This window comes from Tursiops truncatus, chromosome 10, assembly GCF_011762595.2.
Source record: "Tursiops truncatus isolate mTurTru1 chromosome 10, mTurTru1.mat.Y, whole genome shotgun sequence".
NCBI classification, from domain to species: domain Eukaryota; kingdom Metazoa; phylum Chordata; class Mammalia; order Artiodactyla; family Delphinidae; genus Tursiops; species Tursiops truncatus.
Window position 1 is genome coordinate 59638035 of NC_047043.1, and position 16534 is coordinate 59654568.

Consider the following 16534-nt stretch of genomic DNA (forward strand, 5'->3'; position numbering starts at 1 on the left):
CCTCCAAAGTAATGCAGGCCTCCAAACCTGACTGAACATCTTATCACCGTGTAATGTGAGGCACCAGCTTCTCAGCCTATACCGTTAACAGTCAGCACATCTGTTACTATGGAAGAAGGGAGGATGGACACTGGTCCACCACCAGCACTCTTGGCCACAGCTTCCTTCTGGCATCACTTTTTCTTAGTAACTTTGTTTTCTGGAAAAGTATAGTGTCCTAACTCTTGGCTAACAGAGCTGGGTTGACCACTTCTTTTTCTTTTATTGTCTTCTCTGTTGATAGGGAACAGTCGGGTGTGTTGATAGGGAACAGTCGGGTGTCCTTTTTCTTTGGTTATTTTCAAGAACACTTTTGTGTTCGGCGTTTCCTTGATTCCTCAACAGTGTAAGGATAGGTTTTTAAAAATAAATTGATCCTACTTGGTAAACACTGGAATTCCTGAATTGGTGGATTCATGAGACGTTCAGAAAATTCTGACTTCCCTCATTCTCTCTCTTCTCCCTCTGGAACTCCAACTAGATGTTTGACTCTCATTTTGTCCTCTATGTTAATCTTCTCTTTTCTATGTTATATCCCTCTGTCATTTCTTCATATATTTTTCTAGTTCACCAAACTCCTCTCCAAGTGTCTTATTGTTTCATATGCCCATTGTTATAAATTGTAATTTTTTTCATTTCTAAATTGCAAAAGCAGTGTTATTAGACATTGTTTTAAGAAGCAATTTACAACAGAATTATTTCTATATGAAATGATAAATACAAAAAAAAAAAAACCTCCAAAAAGGATTTTGAAACAAACGTCATGTTATGCCAGCCCAGTCATTCCTTGTCTTGAAATCTTGTAAGGCCCCTATGCAATCTTGTATGGCCGTGATGGTCTGGAGAGCTACTTTCCCATGCTGAAAGCTGTAACTTTCTCTTGAAAATTTTAAGTGGAAGACACCCCTTGGGTTGGCACAGGGTATTGGATGGAAGGAAATGCAGAGATCAGTGCCTCAGGATGTGGCAGAGGGCCTTTCAGTGGGGACATGATGGTGGACACTTCTGGCAACGCTGAGAGCTCTTTGCACCAGTGTAGACTGCGTGCATCACATGTGGCGGGGATTGGGGCTGCGGAGTGCTCCTTGGGCCATTGTCTCCCAGTGCATGTACAGCAGGGAGCAGAACTGGAACAGATGTCTGTATGGTTAGATTTTTCTTGCCCCCCGACCCCCGCCCCGCCCCCCAACTCATTTCCATACCTTTCACACAGCATGGGCTCCAAGAGACTCCATGGCCTCTGGTAAAGGGCCCCAAGTCCCAGAGGGAGGACAGAACCTCTCCCAGCTTGATGAGACCCCTCCTTCCAAAAGAGTTTCTTTGGGCTCTTTTGGTTCTCCCCCAGTGATCCTCTCCCATTTTTCTCTCCTATAGCCTGATGCCTGTGATTTAGGCAAACCTTCACATTTACATCCTCACTTCTGATCCTATAGACAATGGCATACTTAGCTTTATTACTGCCTCGCCCATCAAAATGCAACTGCCATAGGGTCACAAGCTTCATTCACTGCTCTACCCCCAAGTGCTTAGAATTATGTGTGGTCTAGAGTAAGCACTTAATATGTTGATTATTGAATTATTTTACTTGAGATTCTTTGCAGAGGTAGAATTGGAAAATTCTCAGGTTATGTGTAAGTGAAACCCACTGAACTTTTAGCATGGATAGGAGTGCAGTAGGTTTTCTACTAAATGAGTTCAATGTTTGGCATGTAGGTTTGGAGCAGGTTTTTCACAGGTGGAGTTCAGTAATCTCATTCTTGCCTTGCACAAAAAGTGTGGATTGCTCAGGCAGGGTCAGAAGCACCGTGGCAGTAGTGACATTTAACATTGCATACCTGTTTATTTAAATATGGATTCCAACAGGATCCCTAATTGTTGAAGAATACGATTTAAAACACCTTGAGAATCTAGGAATATATTTACCAAACAAGATGTGCAAAACCTCTTTAGAAGAAATTCTAAAATTTTATTGAGGGACATAAAAATGAGAATCTGGGGCTTCCCTGGTGGTGCAGTGCTTGAGAGTCTGGCTGCCAATGGCAGGGGACGCGGGTTCGTACCCCAGTATGGGAAGATCCCACATGCCGCGGAGCGGCTGGGCCCACGAGCCATGGCCGCTGAGCCTGCGTGTCCGGAGCCTGTGCTCCGCAACAGGAGAGGCCACAACAGTGAGAGGCCCGCGTGCAGCAAAAAAAAAAAAAAGAATCTGGCAGGATGTGGATTGTTCATGGACTGAAAAACTCCATACAGTGAATCAGTCAATTATAGTCACTAAATTACAGTCAATGCAATCCCAACTGGCTTTATACTGGAGCTGCACTAGGTTAAAAAATTTATGTGACAATGCAAAAGGTTCAATAATAACCATAACATTTGGAAAAAAGGCAGGCGGACCATGCTACCCGTTGCTATAGTGGATTATAAAACTCCAGTCAACAGGAAAGACAGTGTGGCATTGGCCTGGGGACAGTCATAAGAACAGTGGGGAAAGATGAGCCAGGATCACACCCTGTATTTTTAAGGCAGCAGTTCTGAGCAGTGAATAAAGGACAGTGCTTTAGTACTAAGGGTTGTGGCTGTGTTTTCAGAGGATTTTATAGATGACTGTGAAATCTGACATTATCTGGTGAAGCTAGAGTTTGAAACCCACAGTGAGGAAATTTCCGGACACCAGGATCTATCAAAAATGTTCAAAATAGCTCTGCTGCTAATGGCCAAAATATGGGAACAACTCAAATGGCCACTGCAGTTAGAGGTCATGGATGATTCTTTGGGAACAGGGCAAGAGGGGTGAAAAGCACAAAATAACAAAGGGAAAAGAAGCAAGTCACACAAGATATGATTCCATTTATAGGAAGCTCAAAAACAAACTAAAGAATTCTTGATTTGATCATCTACCCTTTCCAAAGGATCGAAGGAGAGAAGCTTGTGACTTCAGGAAGGAGCATGAAGATTTTCTCAGGTCTCGGCACCTTCCTACTTGGTAATCTGTGTAATGGCTTATTCTCCAAGAATACACAGGTATGTCTTTCATGATCATCTGCATGTATATTTTACTCTTTAAAATTATTTTTAAATTATATACTAACAAAGGACAATGTGATACATTGCTCTGCATCACAGCTCCAAGATTATCCCCTGCTAAGGACACTTGGGCCCAGAAACATCATCTCTTGCCCAGAGCCACACACTAGGAACGGGCTGAGCAAGGCTTTCATCCCAGGCCTGTCCCACGAACTGAAATAAATGGACACAATTTTTAGAAACTGTTTATTTTCCATCAACCTATTTCCATTTTAAGAGTTTGTGGAAGAACAGTTTAAGACCACTCAGTGGTTGTTCCTACCCACTCGGTGGCCTGAGCAGTGGGAGCTGCAGACCAGTCTTCAGTGGCAGGCTGAGCACTCCAATCTTCTGTTGAGAAAAATACCAAAAAACAGAGAGAATGCCATCAGCCCCATTCCCATAGTATTTTTGTCACCCCCACCACCAGCAACAATCTGCCTTGCATTCCAACAGATAACACATTTCAAAGGACAAAGACAAAAGACAGAACATTTCAAAAGCACCTGAATTCAACCTGTCAGGTTATTAGCACAGCTATGGCACACCGAGACAAAACCCTTTAATGCTAGTATGTGTGTGTGTGTATATATATAGTGTATGTATATGTGTATATACGTATAATGTACACATACATACACTAAGTGCCCTACATACAAACCTTCAAGTTATGAACTCTCCAAGAGAAAGTGCATTCGCATGTCCAATCACATAAGTTAATTCACATGTCTGTGTACACTGTCATGTGCCTGTATCCTCTACAAGTGGTTTTACTTTTGTGTACTGTACTGCATAGAGCACACAGTTACAGTATCTTTACTTCAAGCCCAGGATGTCCGGAAGCAAGTGTAAAAGCAGTGGTGATGTAGCTGGTACATACAGTACTATCGAGACATCACTGACTCGTTTTTTCAAGGAGACAGAACTGAATCCAGCAGGGAACCAGACCTGTGCCATCAAGGTCAGGCGTGAGTGAAATTACCCTCCACCTCCGATAGTTGATGACCTTTCAGCTCTACCATCTCCCTCCCACCTCCTCGCCCTCCTCCAGTCAGTAACACTTCTTGCCTATTCACTCGATACCAATCCCTGTATGCCAGCTGTTGTACTGTACTATAAGATTAAAATGTTTTATTTTTTGTTTTTTATTTGTTATGTTGTGTGAAGTGTTATAAACCTATTACAGTATAGTACTATATAGCCCATTGTTAGTTGGGTACCTAGGCTGTGTTGGACTTACGAATGTGCTCTCAGAATGGAACTCGTTTGTATGTACAGGATTTACTGTATACGTATATATAAAGTGTGCGTATATATATATGCATGTATGTGTGTGTGTGTGTGTGTGTATATATATATATATATATATATAGTGTGTACAGACACACACAGACACATATATGTATGTTACACTGGAAACACAGAAGGTCTAAACCACCAGCCTGATGCCCTTGGATCTTGATACGTACCAGTGGGGAACTGCTGAATAGGCACAGAGGGCACCTGCACACCTTCGGACCAGTCCGCCACCTCAGGCTGAGCAGCAGTGAACTCAGGAGCTGGAGCAGTCCATTCACCCTGAAATTCCTCCTTGGTCACAGCCTTCTCAGCTGCCGCCTGCTCTTCCTTTTCAATCTGGTTTAGAAAAAAATTTTTTCGTTTATAGGGACTGACAGACTTTACTGCCAAGCAGCACAGACTGAAGTGTCCAATTTGTTCATGTTACCACAAGCCTTTGTGGAGGAAGCTCACCTCTTCAGGATCTCTGTAGAAGTAGAGATCAGGCATGACCTCCCACGGGTGTTCACGGGAGATGGTGCCACGCATGCGCAGAACTTCCCGGGCAAGCATCCACCACATCAGACCCACTGAGTGCGCTCCCTGCAAGAGTGCCAGGTTATTATAAAGTGATACTCGGCGAACCCCAAACAGCAAGCACCTCCCATTCCACCTAACAGCTGGGGCCCTTGGTACCATGTGAACAGACATGTCTTAGTTTAGAAGTGTCTATAGTATAGCAGAAACTAACACAACATTGTAAGGCAACTACACTCCAATAAAAATAAGACTTTACTTATTTAACAAGATTATTCCATAACTCTGGTTCTCAACCTTGACTGCCACATTCTGGAATGAATCATGGGGATTAATCAAGAGTCCACTCTAGACAACAAAATGAATTAACCTGGGGTCAGTGCCTGAACACTGGTAGTAGGAAAAAAAAAAACCTTTGCCTGATTCTTTTGTGTAACCAGTGACAAACCAGACTAATTTGAACCATATGCAACCCACCTTTTTAGGATCTTACATCAGGATACATCAAGTTAGTCTGAAAACAGAAAGGCCAAGTAATGCCTGAGAGGTCCAGGAGTAAGAAATAATGGAGAAAAGCAGAAGAAAACACAGGCCATTTTTAAAATGTTTTTTCATCTCTCCTTAAAGCTTTCATGTATTAAAATCATACATTTGTAGCAAGTATTACTATCAAACTCCACTCATTGGGCCAGAGACCCTTGTGACGTTAGCGAAAAACTTGCCCCTCATGTAGCACACTACCTACACTTGTGAGTTCATCGGCCAGTGGCCTCAACTCCAAGCTCTAACAATGTGCAGAGGAATGTCTGTCTCTAGAGCACTTATTCTCCAGCTCTAGTTTAGATCATAAAATTGTTACCTTGTTGTTGCATGGGATGGCAATGTCCACATACCGCAGAGGAGAGTCTGTGTTACACAGAGCAATGGTAGGCAGGTTAACGTAAGAGGCCTCTGTGAGAGGCTGGTGGTCAGCCCTGGGATCAGTAACCACCAGAAGTCTTGGCTCCCGGAAGGCTGCCTGGATCTGGTTAGTGAAGGTTCCAGGAGTGAAGCGGCCAGCAATAGGAGTGGCTCCAGTGGCAGCAGCAAACTTCAGCACAGCTCGCTAGAAGAATCAATATTAAGAGTTAACAAAAAAAAAAAAAAAAAAAAAAGAGTTAACAGTGCTCCAGAGATGGTGCCATCTTGCAGAATTGCAGGAGTTCTGCAATTATAAATGGGTCAACACCAAGTTCTGTAATCACATGAAGCAGCCTATCTAGCCAGAACCTCCCGAAATCCCTTACTCAAAAATGAAACCATCAAATTAAACGTTCAAAACATCCAGTAATTCTTCTATATCCTTCACTTATTACATGAAAAATACTTACAAAATTAGAGCCAAAAAACATGCCAAGCACGGCCCACCCCTAGGCCCTCTGCTGGGGATGCTCTTCCCTCAGGTATCTGAGGCTCACTACTTCCTCACTTCTGCAGGTTCCAGAGCCAACCAGCCTGGTTCAAGTACCAAGCAGGTCACTTACGAGTAACTGGGGCAAGTTACTCACGTGTCTCCAAGTTCCTCATAGAATTATAAAAATTACACCACACAGAACAGTGCCCGGCATCCAGTAAGCACTTCTGTACCGGTCTGATTTTGTCATAGCCAACCTATACAGAGCAGGAGTTCACCCACCTTTCTTATCCTCTAACTCTACAGAAAGCTTATTTCCTTCACCCCTTCAAAAACAGACTGCTTTTCTGCTATATTCCAAGCACTCAGCAAGCACTGCCTGGACCAATCTAGATACTCAGTAAATTTTCGCTGAGAGAAGCACGGAGTGGTCACTAAGTTCATTCTACAGCAGTAATTAAAACTGTCAGCCATACATCAAACCACAGAGGTCATCATAAGCCAGCCTCTGGGGAATAACGCCGTTAACATACATCTACAGGGGGTTCCAATCAGGATAGTGGAGTAGAATGACATGGAACTCACCTCCTCCCACAACTACATCAAAAATACATCTACAAATGGAACAACTGTCACAGAACACCTACTGAACACTAGCAGAAGACTTCAAACACCTGAAAGGGTAAGAAAGATCTCCACATAACTGGGCTGGACAAAAGGAAAAAAAAGAGGAAGCAGGATGGGACCTGTGCCCCAGGAGGGAGGTAAAGAAGAGGAAAGGCTATCAACACCCTGGGAAGCCCCCTCAACGGTGGGGAGATCAGCTGGGACAGAAAGGGAGCTCCTAAGGCTCAGAGGAGAGCACAACAACTGGCTTGTGGTAGGCATAACAGAGAGACCTGCATGTGAGATGCGTGTCCGTTAGTACAGGTGGGGGCTGGGTGCTGGTTTAGAGGACAGACCCAGAGAGATGACTGGTGTTGGCTGTGCAGATAGCCTGAAGGGGCTGGAGAGTGGCACAGCCACAACCAGGACTGTTTGTGGAAAAAGGCCGGGCCCACCACAGAAGGGAAGCGCCACTGTTAAGTGGCATGCGAAAAGAAGTGGGGTCACCAGTGCAGCCTCTTGCAACTGGGACGGGTCTTGCCTAAGCAGCTCTGGGCTTTGTGGGCACGGGCACACGGGGGCTGGGCCAGGGTCTGAGCTGCCTCCTACAGGGGATCCGGGTGTGCGACTACTGCTGTCCTGGCACCTGACTTCAGTGGATCTGCGTGGGTGGCCTTGTGAAAACAACACCTGAGGGACACCAGGGCTGACCACCAGCATTCCCCGGGTTATGATGGGGCCGAGGGCGGTGCCAACAGCACAATGGGTGACAGGTGGCACCACAGAGCACACTCGCCAGTGAACAGCTCCAGCAGAGAAAGACGCAGTGGCTCCTCTCCCAGTGGAAACGCTCCAATCCAGTCTACCTTACGCCGCAGCTCAGCTCTGGGGGCTTCTACTCTATAACAACAACTAGGGAGCACACCCTGCCTCTGACAGGGTAGTGACAACCACAGAGTAAACAACATCCAGTGCAGGCTCTACTCACCACACCAGTCACACCTCCTGTCAAGGGGATGATGGCCACCATACACTGAGGAAAGAGGCAGCAGGCACCCACAGTAAAAACAGCCCACACCAAAAATGTTAAACCCAAAGAGGCTATACAGTGACATTCCCACATAAAAATAGCCCTCTAAGGGACCTCCCTGGTAGCACGGTGGTTAAGAATCCACCTTCCAATGCAGGGGACATGGGTTCAATCCCTGCTGAGGAAACTAGATCGATCCCACATGCATGCCATAACTAAGAGTTCGCATGCCACAACCAAGACCAAGACCAACCAAAATAAAATAAGTTAAAAAAAAAAAAAAAGCCCTCCAACACCACAGTAGATAACTTTCTCAACTCATAGAGCAAGAGAAATATAAGTAAAATGCAGAGACAGAGGAACCACTCCCAATTAAAAGATCAAGAGAATTCCCCTGAAAGAACAAACTACGAAAAAGACCTGAATCTAACAGACATCGAGTTAAAAAAGGAAATAATGAAATACTGAACAAATTGAGAAAGACTATCAACAGAAATGCAGATTACTATGAAAAGGAACTAGAAATTATTAAGGAAGAACCAAGAAAAATCAGAAAATTCATTTGCAGGGACAAAAGCTGAACTAAAGGCAATGAATAGCAGAATGAATAATGCAGAAGAACATTATGTGTAAGACAGTGATCTATCTTCAGAAGAAAGTGATTTGGAAGATAGAACGGAAATCACCCAATCAGAACAGCAGACAGAAAGCCAAATGAAAAATGAAAGCAATATAAGGGACCTATGGGATAATATAAAGCATTCCAACCTACACATAACAGGGAGAAGGAGAAGAGAAAGGGGATTGAAAATCTATTTGAAGAAATTATGGCTGAACACTTCCCAAACCTAAAGAAGGAAACTGATATCCAGGTACAAGAAGCACAGAGCATCCCAAACAAGATAAACCAAAACAGACCTACACCCAGACATAATTAAAATGCCCCCCCAAAAGAATTCTAAAGACTGCAAGAGAAAAATAAAGAGTTTATTACAAGGGAACCCCCATAGGGCTTTCAGCTCATTGTAGGCCATAAGGGAGTGGCAACATATATTCGAAGTCCTGAAAGGGAAAAATCTGCAACTCTACTCAGCAAGATTATCATTTGGAATAGGAGAATTTCCTCAGACAAGCAAAAACTTAAAAGAATACAGCAATACTAAACCTACCCTACAGTAAATACTGAGAGGTCTTCTCTAAATAGAAAAGAAGAATCTATAGGAAAGGGGGAAAAAAAAAATCACAGTTGGAAAGTAAATCACTTAAATAAGCCAGTAAACAGATTTTAAAAAGAAATAAAAAAATTTCTCTTAAAGCGATGATAACCACTTAAAGCAAAAGGATAAACATGAAGATGTAAAAGAGGACATCAAAATCACAAAATGTGGGGGATGAAAGAAAATGTAATTTTTTCTTCTAGAAAGCGGGCCTGTATGACTACCAGTCTAAGTCAAGTTGATATGGGAAGGGGTTAACATATTTGAAAAACAGGGTAACCACAAATCAAAAACACAATAGATTCACAAAAACCAAGAAAACAAAAGCACAATACAAAAGGAAATCATCAAACCACAAAAGGAAAGACAAAAAGAAAGAGACAAATAAGAAATATAAAGTCAACAGGAAAACAATGTTTAAAATACCAATAAAATTACCTTAAATGTCAATGGACTAAATGTTCCATCAAAAGACAGAACAGCGGATTAAAAAAAAAAGGGCCTACAATATGCTGTCTACAAGAGACACACTTTAGGGCAAATGATACACGTAGACTGCAAGTGAGGAGATGGAAAAAGATATTGCATGCAAACGGAAACGACAACAAAGTGCGGGTCGCAATACTCATCAGACAAAACAGACTAAAAAAAAAAGGCTACATAGAAAGATAAAGCAAATGACATATGGTAAAAGGATCAATAAAAGGAGAGGACACTATACTCATCAACAGGTACCCAAATACATAAAACAAATACAGACATAAAGGGAGAAACTGACAGGAACACACTAATAATAGGAGACTTTAACACCACACTCATATCAATGGACATATCTGGGAGAGAGAAAATCAATAAGGCACCAGAGATCCTAAATGATACAACAGACTTAAGACATTAGAGCCGAAAAAGCAGAATATACATTCTTTTCAAGTGCACACGGGACATCCTGAGATTGACCACATACTAGAGCACAAAATAAGCCTCAACAAATTTAAGAGCATAGACATTATTCCAAGCATCTTTTCTGACCACAACTGCATGAAACTAGAATCAACCATCGAAAAAGAAACAAGAAAACAACAACTGCATGGGAGACTAAACAACATGCTACTAAGAAACCAGTGGGTCAACAATGGAATCCAAGCAATTAAAAAATACCTTGAGACAGGGGCTTCCCTGGTGGCGCAGTGGTTGAGAGTCCGCCTGCTGATGCAGGGGACACGGGTTCGTGCCCCGGTCCGAGAAGATCCCACATGCCGCAGAGCGGCTGGGCCTGTGAGCCATGGCTACTGAGCCTGCGCATCTGGAGCCTGTGCTCGGCAACGAGAGAGGCCACAACAGTGAGGCCCGCAAAAAAAAAAAAAAAATCTTGAGGCAAATGACAATGAAAACACAAAATCTATGGGATACAGCAAAAGCACTTCTTAGAGATTAAATTCACAGTGATACAGGCCTTTAAGAAACCAGAAAAATCTCAAGTCAGCAGAAGTAAGTAGATAGATCAGAGAGGAGGGACTTTCTCTGCTGGTGCAGTGGTTAAGACACGCACTCCCAGTGCAGGGGGCCAGTTTGATCCCTGGTCAGGGAACTAGATCCTACATGCATGCCACAACTAAGGAGCCCGTGAGTCGCAATTAAGCTCATGTGCCACAAGTAAGGAGCTGGTGAGCCACAACTAAGACCCAGCATGACCAAATAAATATTAAAAAAAAAAAGATCAGAGAGGAAATAAAATAGAGATTAAAATAAAACCAAGATCTGGTTCTTTAAAAGGGTAAACAAAATCGACAAACCTCTGGCCAGGATCACCAAGAAGAGAGAAGACCCAAATAAAATAAGAAATGAAAGAGGAGAAACCACAACTGATACCATTACAATTATATGCCAACAAAAAAACATTATGAACAATTATATGCCAACAAACTCGACAAACTAGAAGAAACGGACATCTTTCTAGAAACATAAAGCCCACTGAAACTAAATCAAGAAACAGACAACTTGAACAGCCTGATTACTAGAGATGAAACAGAATCTGTAATTAAAAAGCTCCCTTCAAACAAAAGTCCAGGACCAGATGGCTTCATAGGCGAATTCTACCAAATATACAAAGAACTGGGAGAAAATATTTGCAAATGAGGTGACCAACAAGGGCTTAATTTCCAAAATATACCAAGAGCTCATACATTTCAATAACAAAAAAACGAACAACTGAACTGGGCAGAAGACCTAAACAGACATTTCTCCAAAGAACTACAGATGGCCAATAGGCACATGAAAAGATGCTCAACATTGCTAATTATTAGAGAAATTCAAATCACTACTACAATGAGGTAACACCTCACACTGGTCAGAATGGCCATCATGAAAGTCTACAAATAAAAAATGCTGGAGTGGATAAGGAGAAAAGAATACCCTCTAATCCTGTTAGTGGGAACGTAATCTGATGCAGCCAGTATGGAAAACAGTATGGAGGTTCCTCAAAAAACTAGAGTTGCCGTATGACCCAGCAGTTCCACTCCTGTGCATATACCCCGACAAAACAGTAATTCGAACATTCAGGCACCCTAATGTTCACAGGAGCACTATTTACAATACCCAAAACATGTAAACAACTGAAATGTCCATAGACAGATGAATGGATAAAGATATGGCGTGTATCAACAGCGGAATACTACTCAGCCATTAAAAAGAATGAAATAATGCCATTTGTAGCAACATGGATGGACCAAGAGATTATCACACTAAGTAAAATAGAAAGAGAAAGACAAATATCGTATGACTTCACTTATACGTGGAATTTAAAATACAATACAAATGAACATATCCATGAAAGAGAAAAATAGAACAGACTTGTAGTTGCCAAGGGGGATAAGGGATGGGGGAGGGAAGGATTGGGAGTCTGGGATTAGCAGATGCAAACTATGCTATATAGGATGGATAAACAAGGCCTTACTGTATAGCACAGGGAACTATATTCAATATCCTGTGATAAACCATAATGGAAAAGAATATGAAAAAGAATATATGTATACGTAACTGAGTCACTTTGCTGTACAGCATAAATTAACACAACACTGTAAATCAAATACTATACAACAAAAATTTTTTTTAAATGAAATTTAAAAAAAGAGCATCTTACTATCAATACATTAATTTAAAAACTGTCAAAATCCAAGTCAAATTTTTTAAAATTAGAAACAGGGTGAATGAAATCCTTTTAAGAGCTTTAATGCTTTTATAAAGCATGTTTTTAAAAAACCCGTTTTCTCAGCAGAAAAAGGAAATAACTATCAAGATGGAAATGGGACAAAAAAGACTAAAGTTTTACCTTACTTGCCATTAAAAAATACTAAGCTATTTTTTATTCATTTAAGCTGGCAAAGATTACTCTTGCTTATGAGACAAGGACTGGGGGTACCCTACCCTCAGAAGACCTTCCTGAAATATTCTGAAGTTGACATTCAATTTTTTTTAACCCAGTATTTCATCATTTTAAATATAAAAAGCTCACTGCAGAAAAATGTGGTGAGCCACTTTAATAGGGTCATTCCTCGATATTTAGTGGCACAAGAATACACACACTGACATGAAAACATGAACCGTGACATACTGTCAGATGCAAAGTGATAAATATACTGAAATGGTTGAATTTTGGCAATTCCTCTGACTCAGGGCAATTTCAAATGATTTCTGAACAGTGAAATTACGGGTTATTTTTTTCTTATGCTTTTCTATATATCCCCAAACATTTTTAGGTTTTATAACAAAAACCAAGCATATTGTTCCACAAACCTGGCCAGTATTCCTGGAGGATATGACACTGACATCAGCTGGGTTTTCAATGGCAACAATGGCACGAGCTGCCAACAGAAGCTTCTCCCAGGTTCTCTTCAGATTTATGATGTAGATGCCTAGACACAAGGTTTTGTTAACACCTAGCCAAGCTTTAAAAGTTAACATTCTTTTAAAAAGCTGAATGCATGTGGCAGCGAGTACTATCAAACTCCAGTCATAGAGGCAAGCTCTACTGGTGTTAGCGAAAATCCTGCCATTAATATAGCACACTTCCGACACTCAGAAGTTCATTGGCCAAGACTGGCCTCCACTCTGAGCTTTAATAGTGTGCAGCCTTGATTCAGTAGGCAAAGTGCACCTTCTCCCCACTCTTCCCCTGTACTAACCCCCCCTCAGGCCCCCCATGCAGAAACCAACAAGCTCTTACCTACTTCTGGCCTCTTACCACTCTTTTCCTCTTATCTTCTGCCTTGATGTCAGATTCATCCCCAACTCCTTTAAACCCTGCCACTCACACACAATTCCTTCAGTGGTTCTAAGCTGAAGAACTTAATGCCTTCCATATTCTCATCACAACCTACATTCCCTTTTCTGATACATTCAAGCAAGCCAAATTCCCATCTGTGGCTTTTTCTCAGAATTCAGCTTTACAAACCTCTATCAGTAGCCACAAAATATAAGGCACCATGGGAGATAAGTTATTAGGAACTAAGCTGACGAACTTCCTCTTTATGTTTACATCATGCTTCTTCATGGCCCAACCCAGGTCACATAACCTAGCAATAGCCACTCTTCCACTGGAGTCCAGAAACCCTTCCTTCCAAAAACCACCAGAGCACTTTTACTCAGTTTTAAAGCTTCTTACCCATCTAAAGATCTAGTTTCATCTGTTACTTGGTGAGAGCCCACCAAAGCTGCTATTTTAGAAATCACTTCACTCAGCACTACCTATCAGAACAGAAGCATCAAAACTTGTCCTTACAGCTGGGATGACCAAGAAAAAGAACCCTAAAGCAATGACTGACCATCACTTTTCCTTTTGTAGATGTACTGTTCCATTTGGAAGTCAAGGTTGGTGCCACCTAAGTGGGTTCCTGCTGCAAGGAATTTGAGGACATCCTCCTCCTTCATTTGCAGGACATCAAGGGCTCCGGACATTGTTAATGTTTCCCTTTAAGTTACGACGGGAATCTGAAAAACAATAGTTAACAAAAGTCCTTTACACTCCAGTGACAAGTGGGATGAGGTAACGGGTGCATTCTAACTCCTCTTGAGAGTCAAATGACTCAATGTTTAAATCTAACCATCTTGACAGATGAACGGATAAAGATGTGGTACATATATACAATGGAATACTACTCAGCCATAAAAAAGAATGAATGCCATGTGTAGCAACATGGATCCAACTAGAGATTATCATAGTAAGTAAATCAGAAAAACAAATACCATATATCACTTACATGTGGAATCTAAAATGACACAAATGAACCAATCTATGAAACAGAAACAGGACAGAACAGACTTGGTGGTTGTCACGGGGGAGGGGTGGAGTGGGAGGCTGGGATTAGCAGATATAAACTTTTATATACAGAATGAATAAACATGGTCCTCTTCTATAGCACAGACACCTATATTCAACACCCTATGGTAAACCATAATGGAAAAGAATGTTAAAGACGAATGTATACATATGTATAACCTAATTACTTTGCTGTATAGCAGAAATTAACACATTGTAAATCAACTATACTTCAATAAAAAATATCGATAAACTTGAAATAATCTAACCACAGACCACACCTCCTAGTGTCAGGCATTGGGCTTAGTCTAGTGGGATGAGACACATCAACACCTTGTAAAATATGCCACACCTTGTAAAACTGCTGGAAATCCTGCTAAAGAGTATTATGGAGATGGACAAAACACCCAGATAATGAAACTAAACGAAAATAGTGAACTGAGACTTAATACTTCTCAAGGTACGCAGGACTTAGACGTGAACAGCAGCCATGTTCTAGACTATTCTAAAGCTGAGCAAAGGTGAAGTTTATTTTCAAGCCGACTGAAGCTGGGAGCTTTGGCATTACTTCTCCCTGCAATTACAACTAGTTTTCCTCAAAATCAGGCAGGAAAGACAGAGCTGAACCCAAGAACAGCCTCCTCAAACAGACATTAGGCAAAAAGCAAAGCCACCTCCTTGTTTTACACTTAATGAGACCATGAAGCATGGAGGAATGGCGTCAACAAGAACGTAAATTAGACTTTTGATTAAACTCTGTGACACCTTAAGAAGGAACTCTGACCATAAAACCCAGAGAGCTTGGCCGAGCACACAGGCTGCAGGTGACTGCTGTACCACCTCACACGCCTGGCGCTCGTATAGCAAGGGAAAATGGCTCTTAGAGCGCAGGTGCGGTGGCTTCTGGAGGCGGACGGGGAAGAGCAAAAACTGATGTAACGAGGTGGAATCAAAATCCCACTCCGATTCTCCCAACAATGAGTATTCCGCCCCTAAACAAAGAAATATGCGCCCATTCAAGGAATTAAAGTGAAATAAAAGGCGTGGGGGGTGGGGGTCAGAAAAACCCCTCGGTGCGCTCCTCACTCGTGAGGACGCCCGCATTCTTCTCCGAGTGCGTACTTTCGCTTCTGCCCATTAATAAATTGCTTCTTTGTTTCTCTCTACACCTCAGTCTCTGTGTCTTTTTTTTTTAACAATTAAAAAAAATTTTTTTCCTTTAACACCGCGAGGCCTGCGGGATCTTAAGTTCCCCGACCTGGTATCGAACCCGGGGCCCCTGCAGTGTAACAGCTGAGTCTTAACCACTGGACCACCGGGGAAGTCCCTGTATGTGCCTTTCTTTGCGTCCCCTGTCCGAAATCTTTCGGACAAGCAGAATAAGAACCTGGACCTTTAATTTAGCCTGTCCGGCACCAAAAAACCTCGCGAAGAACCTTAACTCTTGAACGGAATACCACGAACGGGGAAAACAGACCAACCCAACCAGCTGAAAAAAACTGGAGCCTAGGTCTCTGGGTTTACCGCCGAGTGTCGGTACCCGAAGCGACCGTAGCGCGCTGCGTAGACCGGTCTCTCTGCACCCCTAGCCACCGGCACCCCAACTCGGACCCTCAGCGGCTGGAGCGCGACCTCCGCCGGCTCCCAGGGCCTTGTGGGAACGCGCGGGCCCGAGCCCGGCCACGTGCAGGACGCCAAATCCGAGGGAGAGCGCGCCGAGCCGAAAACAGACGCGCTCCGCCTGCGGGGTTCCACCCTGGTGCTCGCACCACTCGTCGCGGCAAGAAGCTCGTCTTGGTGGCCCTGGGGTACGCCCGGACGCCACATGCTACTCACCGAGGACAAAGCCGCATGGACCCTTATCTGGCGCGGAAAGAACGCGCGGGCGGAAATGACGTCCTTATATAGTCCGCCTCCAGCCAATGACAACGAAAGGCGAGCGGAAGCGCTAACAAGGCGGGAGTTGTGGGGGCGGGTCTTCCTCCGGAAGGCGGGCTGCGACGCTGGCGCGGACGCTTTCGAACGGCGGAAAGGGGCGGGCCGGTTGGAACACGCAG

General features: G+C 43.0%; 1 protein-coding gene, 1 long non-coding RNA gene and 2 other non-coding genes across 4 annotated transcripts in view; 1 reads left to right on the top strand and 3 right to left on the bottom strand.

Annotated features, from left to right (window-relative positions):
- The window catches only part of LOC141279764 (uncharacterized), a 30012-nt gene extending 25042 nt beyond the window's left edge, over positions 1–4970 (top strand). The window contains exon 2 of the long non-coding RNA XR_012334574.1: positions 2949–4970. This is a non-coding gene — a long non-coding RNA (uncharacterized lncRNA). The remainder of the gene's footprint in view (positions 1–2948) is intronic.
- On the bottom strand, positions 3296–16453 carry RPSA (ribosomal protein SA). The gene is made up of 7 exons (XM_004328715.4): positions 16314–16453; positions 13984–14149; positions 12956–13074; positions 5777–6022; positions 4855–4983; positions 4572–4737; positions 3296–3453 (listed from the first exon to the last, which is right to left on the bottom strand). The coding sequence occupies exons 2-7, from the start codon at positions 14114–14116 to the stop codon at positions 3359–3361; spliced, it is 888 nt and encodes a 295-aa protein (XP_004328763.1). The 5' UTR covers positions 14117–14149; positions 16314–16453; the 3' UTR covers positions 3296–3358.
- Positions 5567–5716, bottom strand: LOC117314009 (small nucleolar RNA SNORA62/SNORA6 family). The gene has a single exon (XR_004528700.1). It is a non-coding gene; the product is annotated as a small nucleolar RNA SNORA62/SNORA6 family (small nucleolar RNA).
- Positions 13142–13292, bottom strand: LOC117314010 (small nucleolar RNA SNORA62/SNORA6 family). The gene has a single exon (XR_004528701.1). It is a non-coding gene; the product is annotated as a small nucleolar RNA SNORA62/SNORA6 family (small nucleolar RNA).
- Positions 16454–16534: the final 81 nt, after the last annotated feature.

Coding starts and splice junctions, on each gene's coding strand:
- RPSA (XM_004328715.4), bottom strand. CDS start 14,116: ATGTCCGGAGCCCTTGATGTCCTGCAAATGAAGGAGGAGGATGTCCTC. Junction 6,023..12,955: donor CCTCCAGGAATACTGGCCAG/GTTTGTGGAACA, acceptor TGATTCTTCTAG/CGAGCTGTGCTGAAGTTTGC. Junction 4,984..5,776: donor CCATCCCATGCAACAACAAG/GTAACAATTTTA, acceptor GCACTCTTGCAG/GGAGCGCACTCAGTGGGTCT.